Source organism: Zootoca vivipara, chromosome 2, assembly GCF_963506605.1.
Source record: "Zootoca vivipara chromosome 2, rZooViv1.1, whole genome shotgun sequence".
NCBI lineage: Eukaryota > Metazoa > Chordata > Lepidosauria > Squamata > Lacertidae > Zootoca > Zootoca vivipara.
Window position 1 is genome coordinate 6,625,876 of NC_083277.1, and position 14,828 is coordinate 6,640,703.

General features: G+C 45.9%; 1 protein-coding gene across 1 annotated transcript; it reads left to right on the forward strand.

Moving 5' to 3' along the window:
• Positions 1-3,009: 3,009 nt before the first annotated feature.
• On the forward strand, positions 3,010-14,395 carry LOC132591605 (zinc finger protein RFP-like). Its single transcript, XM_060270888.1, has 8 exons — positions 3,010-3,477; positions 5,095-5,190; positions 6,056-6,286; positions 7,259-7,281; positions 8,180-8,295; positions 10,634-10,666; positions 11,818-11,847; positions 13,598-14,395. Exons 1-8 carry the CDS (start codon positions 3,010-3,012, stop codon positions 14,122-14,124), a joined length of 1,524 nt encoding a protein of 507 aa, XP_060126871.1. The 3' UTR covers positions 14,125-14,395.
• The last annotated feature ends 433 nt before the right edge of the window (positions 14,396-14,828 follow it).

The following is a 14,828-nucleotide window of genomic DNA, read 5'->3' on the forward strand; positions in this document are numbered from 1 at the left end:
ATTTATATCTACTTATTTGTTTTCTGTTTTTTATTGTATTTTATGCGATTTACTAATAAAGTTTTTTAAGATCTAAATTTTTTTTGATACAGATAATGATTTATTGAACACTTACAGATAAATTGTAAACAGGGGGAAAAAAACATTAGCAGGATGATTGTAATGTTTTTATCTTTACAATAATCCTGCTAATGTTTTTTATCTGCAGGATAAATAGAGCATGTATTTACAGTTGATAATTAAATGAGCAAGTTAAATTAATTTGCATCTGCAGAAGATATGAAAAAATAAATTTAAGGAACTGCAGAAAGAGGGGGAAGGAAGTCTAATTTTGAAATGTTAAACGGATTGTAAAATGAATGAAATGTATGAATTTGAAAAGTATAATTATAGTATTGTACAGTTGGAAGGGATTCTGTTGAGGATCATCTAGTGCTCGAACCCTCTGCAATGTAGTAAAAAGGCAGCTGTCCCATCCTTTTTACATTTGCTCTCAGCCCTCCTTTGCCCTCCTCCTGCTATGTCAATTTACATATATTTCAAAGGGTCTGCCCTAAGTAGGATTTAGTTGGATGTAGCCTGCTATTATGACCAAAGTAGAATCATAGAATCATAGAGTTGGAAGAGACCACAAGGGCCATCCAGTCCAACCCCCTGCCAAGCAGGAAACACCATCAAAGCATTCCTGACAGATGGCTGTCAAGCCTATGCTTAAAGACCTCCAAAGAAGGAGACTCCACCACACTTCTTGGCAGCAAATTCCACTGTCGAACAGCTCTTACTGTCAGGAAGATCTTCCTAATGCTTAGGTGGAATCTTCTTTCTTGTAGTTTGAATCCATTGCTCCGTGTCCGCTTCTCTGGAGCAGCAGAAAACAACCTTTCACCCTCCTCTATATGACATCCTTTTCTATATTTGAACATGAACCTTCTCTTCTCCAGGCTAAACATACCCAGCTCCCTAAGCCGTTCCTCATAAGGCATCATTTCCAGGCCTTTGACCATTTTCGTTGCCCTCTTCTTTACACGTTCCAGCTTGTCAGTATCCTTCTTGAACTGTGGTGCCCAGAACTGGACACAGTACTCCAGGTGAGGTCTGACCAGAGCAGAAGACAGTGGTACTATTACTTCCCTTGATCTAGACACTATACTCCTATTGATGCAGCCCAGAATTGCATTGGCTTTTTTAGCTGCTGCATCACACTGTTGACTCATGTCAAGTTGGTGGTCTACCAGGACTCCTAGATCCTTTTCACATGTACTGCTCTCAAGCCACGTGTCACCCATCCTGTATTTGTGCCTTTCATTTTTTTTGCCCAAATGTAGTACTTTTTTTTTGCCCAAATGTAGTACTATTCATCTTTTTTGCTTTGGCCCAGTTGTCTCTGTTAAGGTCATTCTGAAGTGTGATCCTGTCCTCTGGGGTATTAGCCACCCAAAGTAGCTTACCCAAAAAGATCTGCACAAACCAGTTTATCTGAGTGCATTATTCTCAGGGTGGGGGGACTCATTTATTTATCATTGCTTAATCATATGGGACGCGGGTGGCACTGTGGGTTAAACCACAGAGCCTAGGACTTGCCGATCAGAAGGTCGGCCATTCGAATCCCCGCGACGGGGTGAGCTCCCATTGTTCGGTCCCAGCTCCTGCCAACCTAGCACATCAAAGTGCAAGTAGATAAATAGGTACCACTACAGCAGGAAGGTAAACAGCGTTTCCGTGTGCTGCGCTGCTTTGCCAGAAGCGGCTTCATCATGCTGGCCACACGACCTGGAAGCTGTATGCCGGCTCCCTCGGCCAATAACGCGAGATGAGCACCACAACCCCAGAGTCGGCCACGACTGGACTTAACAGTCAGGGGTCCCTTTACCTTTACCTATAAAACCATAACAAATTGACCCTTGTAGTAAAAAGCCATTTATCCAATGTGTTGAAGCAAAAATGTCTCCAGAAAGTGCCGAGAGTGGGTGCCTTTCACATCTCGACAGGAACGATATTCCAGAGAAGAGGGCAGCCACTCTCAAGACCCTGCTCAGAGTCACTGTGCAAAAGGGCTTCTGAGATCTTGGGGATGTGCAGGAGAGACACTCGACATACTGCAGGGATCTAGTGGTGGATAAGGCATAAGCCGCTCTCTCAAGTAACCTGGTCTTGGGGTATATGGGACCTTGAACTTGGCCCAGGAGCTGACTGACAGCCTGTGGGAATCTCGCTAGCAGGGTGCTCAGCAGAGACCGAGCAACGGGAGCTCACCCCGTTGTGGGGATTCGAACTGCCGACCTTCTGATCGGCAAGCCCTAGGCTCTGTGATTTAACCCACAGCGCCACCCGTGTGAAACAGACTCCTGGAACGGATTAAATAAAGAACCGAGGTACGACTGTAGAAAAAATAATTAAAAACAAGAAAATCATAGGAAGAATCTATGAAAATAACTAAAGCTATAAAACTCAGGAATCATAAAGCAAGCATACAAATAGCACAATAAAAATGTTCAGCGTGAATTCTGATCATCTCTGCTTCCGGGTCATGTGGCCAGCATTACTAAGCCACTTCTGGCGAACCAGAGCAGCACACAGAAACGCTGTTTACCTTCCCACTGGAGCAGTACCTATTTATCTACTTGCACTTTAACATGCTTTCAAACTGCTAGGTGGGCAGGTTTTATATAAATGTGCAATTAAGGAGTTTTCTTCGTGGAATCAAGTCCTGTCCATTTAGGGCAGCAGCAGATGTTCTCCAATTCAAAAAGGCCAAGGAAGCCTATGAATGAAAATGTGTTACAGTATGAACACCACAACTTACGGTACTAGGAAGGTGTGTGTTTGTGTGTAATCAAAAGCATGGGAAGCAATCCAGAAGCATTCACTGCTACTTGAGAAAACATTCAGCAAATGCAAACACCTGGGGACATATTTCTTTTAAAAAAGACCACGTGGTCACTGAGTTTATGAGTCATTTCGTGGAAGGGGAAACTCCCAGTAGCTGAAAATTGAGAAAACGCGGGAGTCATGGCTGCTGCTGGGGGTCGCATCCAGCGTCTCCATGATGAAGCCACGTGCTCCATCTGCCTGGATTACTTCAAGGATCCAGTCATCATCCCAGAGTGTGGGCACAACTTCTGCCAGTCCTGCCTGATCCAGTACTGGGAGGAATCGGAGGCAGAGGCTTCCTGCCCTCAATGCAGACAAAGAGTCCAGAGAAGGGGTCTCATCCCCAATCGGCAACTGGCTAACATGGTAGAAATAGCTCAGAATCTCAGTCTTCAAAAGGGGAGAGAAGGAGGAGGAGGCAAAGGGAGAATGTGCGAAGAGGGAAAGGGAGAAGGAGGGAAAGGAGGAGTCTGCGAGAAACACCGGGAGCCCCTGAAACTCTTTTGCAAAGTCCACGAAGCCCCCATCTGTGTGGTTTGTGACAAATCAAAGGAACATGCAAATCACAAGGTGATTCCTCTGGAGGAGGCTTTCGAGGAATACAAGGTAAGGAGATCCATGGATCTTGAGGAGGGAGAAATAGCTGTGGATTCTTCCTGAGAGGTTTTATTTTAAATTCTCAGGTCCAAAGTAGGCATGGCATTAATTGGTGGTTCTTTATTACATTAGAAATCTTTCTCTCTGCCAGGGGGACAAGGGGATCTTGAAATACAGCAGCTTCAAAGATTTGAATTTGGACCTTGGCAGGGAGAGAAAGGGTTAACCCCACTTTCCCCAGCCAGGCTGCTTTGTACGCATTTAGAACTCTGCAAATGTAAATTGCACATACTGTACACAACTAAGTACATGTCTCCTTTGGCTACCAGGATGCCTCCTTAATGCCCTGCAAATGAGGGATCAGCTGTGGGGGGGAGGGGACTGTTAGCCAGGAATTGACCAGAAGGTGTAGGATCCCCCCCCAAAGTATCTGGTGGAAGCAGATTTGGGAGTGGGGGTGGAAGCACCTACTGGTGGGGAGCACACTTATTCTGGGGTGTGTGTGTGCTGTGGGGCCTGTGCAATGAGGTTTCAGTGGGGAGGGGGGACTGAGGATCTCCTTCCAACCCAAATGGCAAAGGACTCAGTGGCTCAGGGTAGCATCTGCAAAGACTAGGGGAAAGATGATTTCCCTTAACAACACAGAATTGGACATGTACTATTATATATACTGTATATACCGGTATATATGGGCGCAGGTGGCACTGTGGGTTAAACCACTGAGCCTAGGGCTTGCCAATCAGAAGGTTGGCAGTTCGAATCCCTGCGAAGGGGTGAGTTCCTGTTGCTCAGTCCCAGCTCCTGCCCACCTAGCAGTTCGAAAGCACATCAAAGTGCAAGTAGATAAATAGGTACCGCTACAGCGGGAAGGTAAACGGCATTTCCATGTGCTTCTCTGGTTCGCCAGAAGTGGCTTTGTCATGCTGGCCACATGACCTGGAAGCTGTACGCGGGCTCCCTCGGCCAATAATGCAAGATGAACGCGCAACCCCAGAGTCGGTCACGACTGGACCTAATGGTCAGGGGTCCCTTTACCTTGGAGAAGACAAAGGAGCAAGCCTTTGCTCGTCTCCAGACTAGTTAGTTGGACTAGAAAACTTTTTCATCACAGTTCCGCAGTGGTTTTCAACCAGTGTGCTGTGAATGGTGCCTCCGGGGCTGGCCAGGGGGTGTTGGCTGCCAGGAACTGAGGCAGCCTCGAAGTAAGCAAGCAAACTGGTGAGGGACTCTTGCTGTTGGGGATGGACAGACAAGCCCCAGGCCCCTGTGGGGCAGCGGGGGGGGGGGAGGAACCTCTCTTTGGGGCAGCTCAGAGACCAAGAGGAGGACTCCTAAGGAGAGGGGGGAGGAGAGGAGGCTGAGAGAGCACTCCGCAAGGGAGGGTGTTTGAGAAAGGGTGAGGGGCTGCCAGCTCTGCAAGTGACCTAACTGGGACCCTGAGCCCCACAGGGGTGCCGCAGAAACAGGGAGCTGTGGACCCTAAAAGGTTGAAAACCGCTGTACTTTTATTTCCTACAGTAAAATTACTTTGCTATTATAGCAAGGCCACTGGACCCAAGAAGCCAGTATAATATTCATCTCCACTCTCTGTGTCTGTCAAACCTGAGTTTTCCCTTTTCTCTTTAGGGAGAGATCCGTCGCCGCCTGGAGATTCTGAGGAAAGAGAGAGAGGAAATTATGGCCTTTCAAGCAGATCTGGACAAGGAAAGCAAAGACCTCCTTGTAAGGGTCTCTATTGGTACTAGACAGGGAACAAACACTTGAGACCTCCTGGTATAGGGCAGTATATAATTTCAATAAATAATTATAAGAAGAAGAAGAATCGAGTCAGGACTGAGGAGGGATGGGAAAATCTGCCCATTTCAGCTTCTCCCCATTTCTCCTTTTTCCATATCATTCTGTTTATCAATTTATTATTATGAAAATGAATCACATGTTAGGGTAGCTACCTCCTTGTATAAATATTTTGATCTGTACTGTACCCTCATATAAATACATTTTTGTGTGAATATTACCTGGCTGGGTCAAACTTGAAAATACCAGAGGTGTGAATTTCAAAGCTGTATTTTGGTCTCCATATTTTTTCAGCAATAGTGAATTAGGTAAGTTCACCTTTGAATGCAGCTAAATTGAGTTTCTTTCCCATTGTCGTATATTATGTAAATAGCAGTCAAGGAGAAGCCTGAGGACTTGTGAGCTGAAAAGGTGGAAGCAATTCAATCCAAATCCGGATTTACCAGAAAAATTACTAAAGAATTGTCTTTCTAAATGTGCACTCTTGTTCATTTTTAGGAAACTCTGGCCATTTTGAACCTTTAAATAAAATAGGGGAGCTATGGGGATGAACCCTGCACTTTGTCCTCCTCCTCTTCCCCTGTTTCTGTTGCCTTCCTACACCTAAATGGCCCCAGTCTAAACTGAGGGGTCTTTTATGTTCCTGGATGTTCTCTGAACAACTTAGAACTCAGGTTATGCCATGCTCCAAAACATGCAGGAAACTCCCGTTTCTAGAAAAAAAAAAGCTCCTTCCACACTCAGACCTCCTCTTTTCTTGCAGGTAGGTAGCCGTGTTGGTCTTTTCTTGCAGAAACTAACAGAAATTGAGAGGCTGAAGGCTGTGGAGAAGTTCAGACAACCGCGCCAGTTCCTGGAAGAACAAGAAAAACATCTGCTGACTCATGTGGAAGAGGTGGAGAAGGAGATTGCAGGGAGAAGGGATGAGCAGCTGGCTAAACTCTCCAGGAATCTCTCCTCTCTTGAAAGGATCATCCAGGAGATGGAGGAAAAGGGTCAGCAGCCAGCGAGTGAACTCCTGCAGGTAAGACGGTGGCAGGAACAGCACAAGGCTCCAGGAAAAGGCTGCCTCCAATCCTTTCTGTGCCCCTTTCATGTATGCAAGGAGTGCAGGGGCTCAGTTGATAGAGCCTCTAGTAAGGTTTGTAATGGACAGGAAGACCCAAGAGACCTAGGATGCTTAACTCATCTGAATGCAGACGAGAGATTCTTCTGTGTCCTTGATGGAACGGGAGGTGATTTTCTGCTCTTTGCTGATGATTTGTCTCTGAATGCCTTCCCACTGGGCAATGCTGCCTTCCTGCCCTCTGCTGGGCTTCGCCAAAGATGCATTCTGGTCTCCTTCCAACATGAGCCAGTCTCTTGACCAAGCTTCTCTTCCCGTTCCCTCCACGACTTCTGGGTTGATCCCCTTCCCCGTGGACACAGATCAGCCCAAAATGGTGCTCAGTCATAGTGACCAAAGAGCAAGACAGAGGGACTCATCCAGACTGATATTTGCTTTGATGTTGCAATAAGGAGCAAGTTTTTCCTGAGGGAAAGTGGCAGGACAAAGGCAAAACCACTTGGACCCGTGTTTTCTGGGCAATGGAAAAGCAGAAGTGTGGTTGAGCGCAAAGAAACACTGAGCTGTTTTATTACCCCTTTGGAGGCATTTTATGCTGCATGTCCTTTTTTTCATTTCCAGTTGGAAAGTAGAATTTAAAATTTGGGGACTTCTGTGGAAGACAATTTGGGACAGTGCCCTGGCAGGATTATGCTGTAGGCTTACTTACATCTCAATTGCACAATGCAAACGGGGGTAAAGTTAATAAATTATAATATAAGAGATGGGGTGGAATCTTTTCTTGAACCCACAAACATGAAGTTTCCCTAAAATGCTGGTGGATTTTCATAAGGATTTTTTTTTTAAAAAAATTGCAAACAGATGTGGAAATGTGGAGAACTTGATACAGTATTGGAAAAGTTAATAATTCCCTTCTCTTTTCTCCTCTAGGATGTGAGAAGCACCTTGCAGAGGTAAGTGGATTTGGCTCATTTCCATTAGCATCCCTCCATGAGGCCAGAATGCAAGAACCTCAAACATGGCCCTCAAACAGGGGCGAGACTGTAGGATAGGACCCCCTCTTTGGAACTTGTAGCACCCCAATTCCCCCCAATGAATTGGCGCTATTTCCTTTGTGAGGTTTGGGTTTACTTTTGTAATGTGTATGATTTGTTTTGTATTGGCCTGAATGAACCATTAGATTTGGATGTGCACCTGTGGAAGATCTGTCTCAACTTCTGCAAACATCTGATTCTGGAGCAGAGGTTATCTAATGTATTAAAGCAAGAGATCCCCAAGCTCCAGAAACCAATATTTTGAGTTTACTCAAGTGTCGCTAAGAGAAGGCTGTTTTACTGGCACACAACAAGCCAAAGCTGCTTTCCTAGGAAAAATTATTGCCTGAGTTGTTTCCTTCTAGACTGACCAGTTCAGTCACTCTTACAGCAAACACTCTGCTGGCCACCTCACCCTGTCCCAAGGAAACACCTGCCCCATAGAGCCCCTTGGGAGGGGGCAATTTCTCACGAAGGAGCGGGAATTGGCTATTTTCCTGACCATATTCTGGCTGCAGTATTTAAATTTAAGGTGTCACTCAGGTTCAGAGTACAGGTTTTAAGGAACATTTCACATGCCATATGATTCTGCTTCTTCTTTGAATTGACATCAGTGGGGATACTCAGAGGCCTGGGGTTGCTGTTTTGGCCCCTGGGGGTCTGGCTGAGGAGTCCGTAGTGAGGAAAAAACTCCCCACTCAGTGCCTGCCTGTCCCTCTAGGCTTTCCACGGCCGGCTTCCTCCTCTCAATTCCTTTCTTTACCTTAGCCAGAAATTGTGGATTTGAATGGGCTGACATTGTTTTTCTTTTCAGCAGGTATGAGAAAAGAGCGAGTCCAGAGAAGCCAGTGGCTTTTCCTGCAGAACTGAGGAACCAGTTGGAATCCTGCGTTCTAAATCACCTTGTGGAGGATGCAATGAAACAATGGAAAGGTAATGAAAAATGGTTGCCAGGATTTCACACTGGGAATTCTATTATTCCTTCAGAACTGAACACGCCTGGCTTTTATTGTGTGGAACTGAGTAACCCCAGGATACCTTCCTTCTTGGTGCTCCAGCCTTCATTTCCTGTCCCCCAGAATGGCCCATGTATATTGTGATGCTGAAGCTTGTAAAGAAAGCCTGAACCAGAGTGTAGAGCAAAGTCGGGATTTTTTCCTCCCCTGTGCATCTGTTTACAATTCTACGGAACCTCCTTTTCCTTTCGGTTCCCCATCTACACAATCTGGGTTTGTCCTTTTGGAGGTTCTCCTGCTCTGAATGGAGTCAAAGGGCATTAAGAAGCCCCCAGTTCCCCCTCTGCCTCCAGCTCAGGCTTGTTTCTCGTTAGTAAGTGCACCAATAAAGAATAGACCAAGAACTCAGGCTAAGTCTTTAAGTTGTAGTCAGAGTTGTAAATCTAAATTGTAGTCAAAAATCAGTCATAAGTCAGAAGCCAGCATAATTCAGAAGCATATACGTGTCCTATTATTTTCTGCGCAGAGAATCTCAGGATACACGTTGATCTTTTCAAACTTAGTTGCTAACTCTGAGAAATGCAGGAAATAATAGGACACATGTATATGATCTCTTTAAACCTGGCTGATGAAGGTGGAGACACCGAAACAGTGCCCTGTCCTGGCTTCTGATTTATGCTGGCTTCTGACTTCTGACTGATTTTTGACTACAATTTAAAGACTTACAACTCTGACTACAACTTAAAGACTTAGCCTGAATTCTTGGTCTATTCTTTATTGGTGCAGGCTTGTTTCTCAGCAGTGGAGCCAAGGCCTGAGCCATCTCCTCCTCATACGTCCACCTGCAGCTGCTTCAAGATCTCATGAGAGTTCCCCCATTGAGGATGAGCCCCAAAGGGCACGATTATGCTTGTTAACAGTCTGAAAGATTTGCAGAAGGTTTGTGAGGAAGGACTTCCTTTTGCCTGAGAGCTCTGCCAAGCCTTTCACATTAACCTTCGTTTCTCCTTGCTTATCACAAGTTTGGTTTCAATAATTTACCCCACTACTTTGCTTGAGGAAGTTGTTAAGGCTGCCTCCATCTCCCCTCTTTATCCTTTTGCAGGATTCCTATAGCTCTGCCTCCCCTACAGTCCAAGAACGTAGAGCCCAATTTCAGGGACAAAGTTCAGAGACCACCGGGATTCATGCTGAATATTTTTATTCTTCTACTAGTTGGCCCTGCCACGTGTTGCTGTGGCTCATCCGTGTAATTCCCCCCACCCTGTGCCGACCCATTACGTATCCCACCCCTTCCTCCCCCCACCCCCTGGCTCATCCCTGTGACTGGCCCCACCGTGTCCTGACCTATCCCGTCCCCTCCTCCCCACAACCCCCACCCAGGCGAGTCAGTACCTCCATTCGGCCTAGTCTGTAAAGGCTTCGGCCTAGTATTAACAGAGGTGCTGTTGAGAGGGAAGATTTTATAGGTGCAGTACCAGTGTAGCCGCCGCTAGAGGGTGCTGGTTTGCAAACTGGTTCTTTTTCCAGCATGCATTTTCATCCGAGTGGTGCGTTTTGAAATGTGGGGTTTTTGGGGGTTTTACCTGGCACACGTGTGACATCTGTCTTAGCAAACTTTCCTATAGCCTTCAGACATTTGCATGTGATGTTGCGTCAAAATTTCACCTCAATCGGTCAAGTGGTTTTGGTGAAAAGTGGAAACACACCCACATGCCCAGTTTACATTTATTTATAGATAGATTTGTAAGCTTGCTTTATGATTGCTGAGTTTTAAGGCTTTAGTTATTTTTATAGATTGTTCCTATGAATTTCTTGTTTTTAACCATTTTTTCTACAGTCGTGCCTCGGTTCTTGTATTTAATCCGTTCCAGGAGTTCGTTCGACTCCCGAAATGGTTCGAGAACCAATTGGAAGCTGCGGAAGCCGTGCTGGATGTTCGGCTTCCAAAAAATAATCACTTCCATTTTTCTTTTGTTCAGGAGCCAAAACATTTGAGTTCAAAGGCGGTCGGCTTCTGAGGTTCCACTGTACTATTTAATAACTGTGCAGTCAAACCTCATAAGTCGAACGTAATCTGTTCCAGAAGGACATTCGACTTCCAAAACGGTTGATTTCCGAGGCGCGGCTCTTGCAACACTTACTTCCGGGTTTTTGACTTCTGGGAGCCAAAATGTACGGCAACGGAGACGATTGAAAACCAAGGTTTCACTGTACCTTAATTTTACGGATTCTATGTTATGAAGTGTTACTTTTGTATGGAGATTTATTTCAGGTGGAAGAGTGTTGTCCTTGCACTTTATATCTTTTTTCAGATGCTATGTTATTCAGAAAACAGATTCAGAAAGGTAAATTTCCAGGGGAGCAACAATTTCACAGGAGGGATGGGGGCTGATATTTCTTGGGTGTTGAACTGTCTCTTCTGCAGAGTTTGGGACCCCCATCAATGGCATAACTGTGGGTAACAGTCCTCTAGTGGTGTTTGGGTTCTTTGTCTGTCCCATGAATGAACTGGGAGGGGGTTTGAAGGATTGGGTTGGGGGCAGAGTTCGTCCCTGCGAAGAACCTGCACACCAGTCTGAGTTCCATTCCTGCCCATAGAGTATTATCCTGGTTTCCCCCTCAGTTTTATAGATTTTGCTTTCTTTCATAAAATTTATATACTGCTTGTTTGTAGGAAAAAGCCTCAGAGCCTTACAATATATTACAAAAGCCCTTAAGGATAATCCTGCAGGGTCAGTCCAATGTCCCTCTTCTCAAGTTCTCGTGTATATGGAACCTCCCTTGCATTTTGTTTTCCTTCCACACAATCTGGAGAGGTTCTTTTGAGGCTTCTCGAGATTTCCTTGGATTTCCCCCTCGTGACATGTGTTTGAAAGGGCACCCACAAGCACCCAGTCCCTCCTCCACCTCCTGCCCAGACTGGTCTTCAAGCAGCACAGCCAAGGCCTGAGCCGCCTTTTCCTCAGAGTCTCAAGCTCACCAGCCATTTCCGGTGCTTCAGCCATCCCAATCTCCTGAGAGTTCCCACAGTTCTCATGAGATCAACCCCATTCCAGCTCTGCCAATTCTTCCTCTGCAATTTGGTTTGTCAGCATGTTTGGAAATTCCAGTTTGAACAGCTTTTCCCCACGTTTATTTGGGGCAGATGTTAACCTTCCTCCAGCCCTCCAGTAAAGATCACCATTTCATTTGTGAATTTTGAAAGATTGTATTCCGCCATTTTCTAGTATGGTTTACCATTTCTGATTTCCCCATGGAATCATTGAATAGGAAAGTTTGAAAGGATCCCAAGGATCATCTAGTCCAACCCTCTGCAATGCAGGATTCACAGCTAAACACGTTGTTTCAATTCCTTAGGCCTACGGTTGTCATCTTTGCAATTATTTGTTATATGATTTAATCTTTTGTTTGAAATAAGGAAGTAAGGAAACAGCAGGTGCTTCGTTATGGTGTTATTGCAGTGTAGCCCATTAAGCCTCTCTTTTTGCTTCCTCAGATGTTCAGTCATTCAGAAATCTCCAGAGAGGTAAATTTCACATGGATACGTTAATCCACCCGGGAGGGGAACGACTAGTGTTTCATGGGGAGCAAAGAGTCTCTTCTGTACAGTTGAGAACCATCCACAGCTTGTCTCTAGCCCTGCTGTTTGTACCACAAAGGCAGAGAGGCTGGCTCAGCTACAAGATATTGGAGAGGGAGTCTGGGAAGGCGAGAGTTAACCCTACCCTTAAGGAGAGTCCATATGCAGATATTAAACAGTTTAATAAATTGTTCTGTGCACGCTTATGTTCGCAAAGATGTGAACATGAGCCCAAATACTTTCATGTGGCAAGCGAGGGAGCAATATATCTTCTTCTTCTTCTTCTTCTTCTTCTTCTTCTTCTTCTTCTTCTTCTTCTTCTTCTTCTTCTTCTTCTTCTTCTTCTTCTTCTTCTTCTTCTTCTAAGTTAAGAGCCCTATCATGACGGTCTCAGCCCCTAACTGGTAACCTTTTGAGTTATTCCCCCTTCTACCAGGGAACTAGTCTTATGGTATATGTTAAATCCAAAAGAGAAGCATAGAATAAGCCATCCTTTGTAAAATTGCCCTGCCCCCTGCCTCCTCTTCCCTGACGGCAAGCCCTGAACTTCTAAGATGGTAGGGAGGAAGGCAAAGGAGAGACCAAGTGGGTGAGGGAGATGGAGAGCAGGAATAAACAGGCTCCCTACTTAACACAATTTTCACTTGTGGGCACGAGGGCCCAGAACGTAACCCCCGTGAAAGTGAGGGGATGCCTATATGTGGTTTTGTGGTGTATTTTAATGCTGTGAACCACCCTCAAACCTGCCTGGGTTGAGAGGAGGGCAGGCACAATACAAACTCACTGGATACAGTGGTACCTCGAGTTACGAATGCATCAGGTTGCAAACACTTCAGGTTACAAACTCTGCTAACCTGGAAGAGTTACCTCAAGTTGAGAACTTTGCCCCAGGGTGTGAACGGAAATTGTGTGATTTCTGGCAGCGCAGTGGCAGCAAGGGGCCCCATGAGCGAAAGCGCGCCTCTAGTTAATAACAGTTTCAGGTTAAGAACGGACCTCCGGAACGAATTAAGTTCATACAGTAACTAGAGGTACCACTGTATAAGAAAGTGAAGAAAACTGAGTTAAAAACCAACAAGGAAGATATTTATTCTGATGAGAGTCCGCAAGGAGGAATCTCAGTCTTGCATGCGATGTAAAGAAATCCCATTGATCTTGTCATAGGCTGCGCGTTGCGACTACTCTAGAGTAACGACTCTGCACGTTCTGGCCTTTTCATGGTTTTATTGTGTGCAGTTTATTTACAGTGATAGAGCTGTACAGGGTACATCCTTCTAGTCCGAACCAGAACCCTGGAATGGCGCGCTCCGCGTCTTCTTCCAGCATAAGAGTCTGGGCACGCCAAATCACCTTCCGCGTTTCCTCCTGCGTAATTCCGGAACCAGAGGGAATTTTCCTTCTCCCCCTTTTCCCTCCCTCTCTCTTCCTCTCCCACGTGTAGCAGGGGCTCTCCTCTGCTGCCAGAGCCCCGTCTCCTCCTTCCTCCTTCCTCCTTCGACCCTTCCCCCTCCCCGCTGGCACTACTGCTGGTGGAAGAGCTGCTCCTCAGGATGGGAGGGGGGTCTCTGTACTCTTTGCCCCTTACAGATTTGAAAGGAAATCTGGGGTTTTGGGGTGTTTTTTTAATCAGGATGTCTGTTCCCCGACTCCCAGCTGACTACCTAATCTTCTCTCTCCCTCATCTTCTCCCCCACAGCAAATGTGACTCTGGATCCAGACACAGCCCATCCCAGGCTCATCCTGTCCAAGGATCGGAAAGGCCTGAGATGGAGAGAATGGGGATACAATCCTCAAGACCTGCCCAATAATCCTGAGAGATTTAGCCACGAGTTTTGTGTGTTGGGATATGAGGGATTCAAAGCAGGCAGCCATTTCTGGGAAGTCACTGTGGAAAGTGGGGAAAGATGTGCTTTGGGGGTTGCCAGGAAGTCTGTGATGAGAAAGGGCCACTTCTCCTCAGGCCCTGAGCGAGGGATCTGGGCTGTGTGGAAGTCTGGAGGCAAGTACTTGCCCTTCACCACCACTTATTCGTCTTGTTTTTCCCAGAGTGAGAAGCCCAGGAGGATCCGGGTGACTCTGGGCTATGAAGGGGGACGTGTGTCTTTTTCTGACGCTAACTCAGGAGCGGAACTCTACACGTTCTCAGGAGCCTCGTTCTCTGGAGAGACCCTCCTCCCTTTCTTTTGTCTGTGGGGAAATGAAACCCACCTCAGAATCGCCTGAGGAGACTAAATCTGCCTCTCGGGCCCAGTTGGGAGTTTCTCTCCAGACCAGAGTGACTGATATAAAAAACATTTACCAGCCAAGAACACATTGGGCAGTTTTTCAAGGGGAGCTTTGAGAGGATTCATTCCACTCAAAATCAGCAGAAATAACAAAAACAAAAATGGGTTTGTTTTTGCTTTGCATTTTCCTTCCTTTTCCCAGAATTCCCTCTGCAGCTTACTTCTTAAAGAGACAGTCATACTTCTAACAGTTCCAATAAATAATGATATCCTCAAACGGGCTCCCTTACCTTCAACCTTGTTTTCCTTTTGAGATGTCTGATTTGGCAGAGCACACAACTGTTAACCCCAGGGTTGTGGGTTAGAGTTGCACGAGGGGCAAAAGGTTCCTCCATTTCTGGGGGTGGGACTAGATGACTCTTGGGGCCCCTTGCAACTCTGCAATTCTACAAAAACTTCCTCTCCCCACAAGACCTTATGCAGCTGTGAAAATGCATGCATCGTTGGATTAATAGAGGTCTAAAAAATGAACCCCTTCCCCCATGTCAGGCAGAATACCTGGAGACCTCAGATGGGAAGGAAAAAAAAAAGAAATTGAACAGCACGTCAGCTTCAAATGCCCTCTGCATATACAGCCTCCCCATCTCCACACTTTGTCATAAATAAACCTCATGGCATTGAGTGGGGCTTCTGCCCAGATAA